The sequence below is a fragment of the Priapulus caudatus genome, unplaced genomic scaffold (assembly GCF_000485595.1).
Source record: "Priapulus caudatus unplaced genomic scaffold, Priapulus_caudatus-5.0.1 Scaffold1017, whole genome shotgun sequence".
In the NCBI taxonomy this organism is placed as follows: Eukaryota; Metazoa; Priapulida; class Priapulimorpha; order Priapulimorphida; family Priapulidae; genus Priapulus; species Priapulus caudatus.
The window spans coordinates 57346-63575 of record NW_014578078.1 but is presented as its reverse complement, the minus strand read 5'-3'; the positions used below and the strand labels follow the sequence as shown (position 1 = coordinate 63575).

The 6230-nt window shown below is 43.9% G+C and overlaps 1 protein-coding gene across 1 annotated transcript in view; it reads right to left on the bottom strand.

Moving 5' to 3' along the window:
• The window catches only part of LOC106814976 (protein DGCR14-like), a 10247-nt gene that overhangs the window by 2602 nt on the left and 1415 nt on the right, over positions 1-6230 (bottom strand). Inside the window, exons 2-4 of the mRNA XM_014819375.1 lie at positions 3033-3249; positions 1866-2031; positions 333-470 (exon numbers count right to left, since the gene is read on the bottom strand). Of these exons, the coding sequence (XP_014674861.1) occupies positions 333-470; positions 1866-2031; positions 3033-3191 (463 nt within the window). The 5' untranslated portion in view covers positions 3192-3249. The remainder of the gene's footprint in view (positions 1-332; positions 471-1865; positions 2032-3032; positions 3250-6230) is intronic.

Below are 6230 nucleotides of genomic sequence, written 5' to 3'. Positions count from 1 at the left end.
TAGGCGATAGTAAGCAGAAGATATAGCCAGAGCAATAGGTAAGGGGTAGGTAAGGACAGAAACAGAGGGAGAGATGGAGAGGGAGAGAGGGAGAGAGGGGAGGAATGTAGGGAGAGATAGAGAAGGAGAGAGGGGGAGGGAGGAAGTGAGGGAGGGAAGGAGGGATTGAGAGAGGGGGGAGGGAGGGATAGAGAGCGAAGCATTATTCAAAAATTACAGCATTTCTTTAAAAAAATTCCCTTAAAACATGGGAGGATATGTCTTGCTTGAAAGTTGAACGTTTTTTGTAGACCATCAACTCAATAACATGTCCAAACATCAGTACTTCTCACCTTTCTTCTCTGTGGAATCATCATTGCAGTCAGCTTCCTGTGAAGCCACACTTTCCTTGTTCTCGGATGTAGATGCAATCCCCATCGGAGTATTCCGGTGACTTGGTTCGGGTGTGTCAAAGGTCGCCGGCGTGTGATCTAAAATGTGACATAGTGTTTGCAACAGTTTAGTTGAAACTCCCATAGAGACACTCCTCAACCATACACAGGTTTGGTTTAAAACCAGTATTTCAAAAATAATTTTCAACGAGTCCCGTGTTTTCTCCACTGTTATGATACTTACCGTTACTGTTTGAGTAACAGCAACTGTCTAGAGTAACGCTAACATGTATTAGAACCTTCGTACTTGGCTATATTCAATCAAACATGCACGATTCGAGTTTTGATTACTCGTTTTGATTACCGCCACCATTTTTGCGAATCTCGGACTATCTCGCGATACCGCATATCAGATGTCTTTGTTTGAATTAGGTGCACTACGGGTGCACTTGTTTTGGAGGCGACATTTGCAAATTAATTACCACTATAATCAAATATGCTATGGTGTACGACGTCTATGCTATGGCAGCATAATTTCTCGGTGTTTTTCATGTTGGTGTAATCAGTAATATATATCTGCTAGGACGTAAGACTATATTTTGCTATATTTTTTTTCAGATTGTGCATTTTTGAGCAATGGTTTCAAAATAATGGCTTTAAATAAAATTTAATGGAAATAGAATTTTTTTTTTTATCCCAACACTTATCTAAACACATCTAGAGTTTCACCCCAACATTTACCAATGATAATTGAGTTATCTTGAATTTTATCATTCAGATTTTTCATCTTCCTACTGTGTCATCTATTTTAGACACGATTAAATAGTTTCAATCTGAATGAACCACTATTACTAACAATACAGAAATCGGCCAAACACCAAGGATTCAGAAAAATTGAATATTTACACATTTACTTTAAAAATTGTCGCACCGGCTCTTCCGATCACTGCTTTGTTGGAAGTAACTCCAGGCACGTAGTGCGAAATTATGCCTCGCTTATCGTTAACATCCTCAGAAAAGAGCAAACCTAGTAGTCACCGTGCAGACACTTTTCTCTTTCCTCATTTTTCTCATATTTATCGACAGAATCAAACCGTATTCTGCTGCAAATAACTACGTTTGGTGGTAATAATATGCTTAAACTTCACAGTTCTACCCAGGAATTACAGAAGGCACGTCATTTATGGATGGATGGCAGACGGCGCAGAAGGTGGTTTCACCAATTGGTGTCAATTACGTGTTTCTATTGAGGCTCTAATACACTGGTATACTCAATCTGTTTGGAGACATATACCAAGCTCTGAAAACTCGGCACAACCGTATCGAGATTGTCACAAGTAAACACAGATAGAAATTAAGACACGTCAATGAAGCAATTGAGGCACAAGGGAGGATTGAAGGGATGTCTCAAATCCGCTGCAGCTGAAGGCATGTTGAACCCGACATTCTGTGAAAGGTCTGAGGGAGAACCCTCAACGCGAACGGTGGACTCACATGCGTCGGGTGTCGGCAGGACGCCGCTGAGTTTGGGTCCGTATCGTGTGTGCAGCTCTCTCAGCTTCCGCACATCGTTAGCCTCAAGAGCGTCGAGGTATTCTGTCTGTGCCTGCAGTCGCTGCACGTCCGGGAAGAAATCCCGCTGTATGATCTTAGCGACGTCCTAGAGGAACGGTGAGGCAGAACAACGAGTCAGCGAGAGACACAGTGCAACGCGTGTACCTAGGTTCCTACTGAGCGACTATAGAGCTCCGAAGTGATGACGTCACGGTGGCATGACAACGAACCTACTGGTTCTACACAATCATATGCTCTGGTAACATTAACTGCGTGTCGTGTTTTGTACCCGATTGTAACCATCATTCTGAGAGTCATTATTGCAGTTTTTATAGATTTCCAAAGGATGGAAGTGAAAAGCAACAAGGGGAAAAAAAAAATTTTTTTTTAAATGTTTAAACAAAATTTATTAATTAAATATTGTAAGATCGACTTGCTACCGATGCTTTACCGCTGTCTGCAGCGCACACACTCGTTTTTTACGTACGCACATCATTTTCACGCAGTTAATGTTATGGAGCCAGTGGGTTGTGTAGAACCAGTAGGTTCGTTGTCATGCCACCGTGACGTCACACTTCGGTACTCTATTAACGCTCAGGGACTAGGTGGTGTGCGAGAATGCAACTTCTTACCTAACCACACAGGTAGCTGGTTGATAGAGTGTGACCTAGTGCGGAAGCAGTTCCAGAGTAGTCGGCCGGGCCGCACATTGCCTTACCTCATATTTGCAAACAGGGAGCTACTTGTTAGTGGGGCAGATAAGGTCTATGCCCCCCTGACCTCTGTTTGACCTGGCTCGTTTAAGTATTTCTGACTAATATATTTATATATATAATATATATAGGGTTAGGGTTAGGGTTAGTCAGAAATAGCTAAACGAGCCAGGTCAAACAGAGGTCAGGGGGACATAGACCCTACAAGCGTTAGCAGGAGTAAGATAATATAGGATATATAAGATATATGGGATATATAGGATCCTATATTATCTTACTCCTGGCGTTAGTGGGAGGCTCCACGATTTGGTTTGTTAATGTAGACTTCAGCGTAAACCTACTGCGTTGCCAGGACTGATGACAACCTGGTAACACCCACCGATGGATCGCTTACCTCTGTATACGAATTTTCATCCAAGACTTTTCGAGACGCCACTTTGATCATGGCGTCCGATTTGACAACCCCTGGAATCTGTACGGCATTCTTGGCAGCGACCACGACAGCTTTGCTGATTCCACCGGCACCAGGTGGCGCACCCGTGGTGACAGACATGTCTAAGCGACAGCTAGTAGTAGTATGGATGACCGCCTAGGCTCGATAGACTCTATGACTGCAATAGAAGTAACATAATAATTGTATTGTAACGTAAAAAAGATGCACACATATATGAGGGTGACGGGTGATTAAGAACAAATTAACCAGAGTGCAACTGTCTGAATCAACACTTTCAAAACTTTGGAGAACAATCACCTCACTGACACTGTGACTGTGAGTGTGACACTAACAACACAGGAACTTGGAGCGTTTCAATAAAATATAATGCTAAATAAATACGAAATCTATTTACTACCAAAGTCTTAGTGTTTCTATACTCTCTTTCACCTATTATTGCCAACAATTTCCTGCAAATACCGCCCAAATGCTCATCTACAACAAACACTGGCTGCCGCTGCACACTGACACATAAATATATAGCAGGTAGGAAAGCGTGCTGCCAAAATTCGCTCGACTCTCGCTTGATTTCACATGAATACAACACAAATATTCAACCATTCTACTCCATCTTTGTTTCCATTTCAAGAACAGTGTTCACTTGTTATGAAAACATACTGTCTGTGTTCGTAACCGAGCTGTGTCACGTGAAATCACACAAAGACTGACGAAATTCTCGCGTTCGCTAACCTTGCCCAGTAAATGTAAATGGCCAGCAGAATCAGGAAACACCCACCGCTGCTCTTCATGACCTCATTCTTCTGCCGCAACGCTGCCACGTTTTTGCAATGCTCCACTGGTGGCTTTGACGAGGCTCGTACGAGAGTTGGAAAGCAGCGTGGTAGTTTCCCAAAATGCAGTGCGCCGCCTATAGCCCTGTACTTGCAGCCATTTACATAAACTGCGCAACGGGAGCGAATGCGAGAATTTCGTCAGCATTTGTGATTTCGCGTGACACAGCTCAGTTACGAACACAGACATTATGTTTTTATAACAAGTGAACACTGTTCTTGAAATAGAAACAAAGATGGAGTAGAATGGTTGAATGTTTGTGTTGTATTCGCGTGAAATCAAGCGAGCGTTGAGCGAATTTTGGCAGCACGCTTTCCTACCTGCTATATATTTACGCAGTGGCTACGCATCCGGAACCGGTCGCCTATCCTCCAGGCTACGCATCCGGACATCCACTCACACAGTGATCGCGCGACTCGCGTACACGCATGATTTGCGCGCAACGGGACGCTCTGCTGATTGCCGAAAATATACAATATATGCACTTCTGCCGTCTATCCTTTCATCCAGGGCTCGAATTAAGCGACGAGAAGGGCAAGGCAATTTTTTTAGGGCATGTGAGAAATCGCCTTGAATTTTCTCTAAAATGGAAGGGCACAGAGGCAATTTTAAAAGGCACCAAGGCAACTTTTTTTTACACAGGAGGGGCCCGTTTTATTTTTTTTTTTTTTAAAAAGCAAACCAAGGCAAAAACTCTCAAAATTTTGGAAAAGCCAGGCAAGCGCAAAAGGCACTTTTTTTGTAAAATAAAGGAAACTCATAAGCATTAAGTACTAATCAACATCGTCTTGCTTTTAATGTACAAAACAATATGCGCCGTCATTTAAGCTAACACCGTAACACGACCCCTGTTACCGGGTCCCCTCTGCTAATGAAGTACAGTAACAAGAAATTTAGCATCCCGCTATCATGGAGTGAATAATACTGATGCTGTTATTATTCCCTCCTGTCGCTATCGTTTGCAAGGTCTCATCATTGCAGCTACAGCAGCCAGGTACGGCGCACGTGGTATGATTGATTCGACTATCAAACGAACAGGGCAGTAAGATTAAAGGCACCGGACGAGGCAATTACACAAAAGGCAAGCGCAGGTGACTGCCGTCGGTTCGAGTGGATGTTTTCAGGGGGCAGTACAGGTCAATTTGATAGGCGGCACCGACGTCAATTGCCGTCCGGTTTAAATTCGAGCCACTTGCTTTCATTCCGTTCTTCTGCTCGGCTCTCCTCTCTCTTTCACAGCACACACGCGACAGGGCTCTCTCTCTATCTTCTGCACACACACCTCTAAGCTCTCTCCTCATCTCTCACAGCACCACACGACGCACACGACGCCGGCGCGTGCACACAACCATCTAGCTCTCTACTCTCCTTCACGCATAACACACTAGCATCACATTCCTCTCTCTCACACGCACATACAACACAGGTGTCTCGAATAGTAACCGACGCGACTGACGGCATAATTGCCGTCTTGGTGCCCCTATCTAATTGCCCTACTGCCCCTGAAAATCCAACTCGACCGACGGCAGGTCACCTGCCTGCCCTTGTGTAATATGCCTCGTGCCCTTTAATCTACTGCCCTAGTTTCGGTTATTAAGTCGACATCAACATAAACGTGCGCGTGCGTGCTTTTAGTGCAATGATAGCTTAAAACAAGATAGTCGCAGGAAGGAAACAATAACAGCATCGGGATAATGATCACTCTCTGATAGCGGGCATATAAAATTTATTGTTATCTGTACTTACCATTAGCAGAGGGGTATCAGGTCGGTGTTGCCCCGTTGCTAAGCTTACCATGCGGGCATATTGTTTTGTTAGGCATTAAAAGCAAGACGATTTGATGTACTTAATTTGTTAGAGTTTTCTCCTTTATTTTACAAAAGTGCTTGGTGCCCTTCTCTGAAATTGAAAAGTTGCCGTTGGTGCGCTTTTAAACATTGCCCTGTCCCGTCCATTTTAGAAAAATTCAAGGCGATTCTCACCTGCCCTAAAAAATTGCCTTGCCCTTCTCGCCGCTTAATCGAGCCTGATACACACATCTCGGTCAATCAGCAGACGTCCGTTGCGGCAAGTCATGCGTGTAACGTGTCGCAAGAGCAACTGTTGAGGATAAAGTGTCCGGACACGTAGCCTAGAAGCTCCCGTCGCGTACCGTCGCGAAGCCGACGGCCATATATTCATTGTTGCAGTGTTGGCAGGCGGCAGCCAGTTTGTTGTAGACTGAGCAATTTGGTATGGTATTTTCAGACTATTTTCGCACACAATAGTAAAGAGAAGTATAGAAACATTAAGACTGTAGTAAGATAC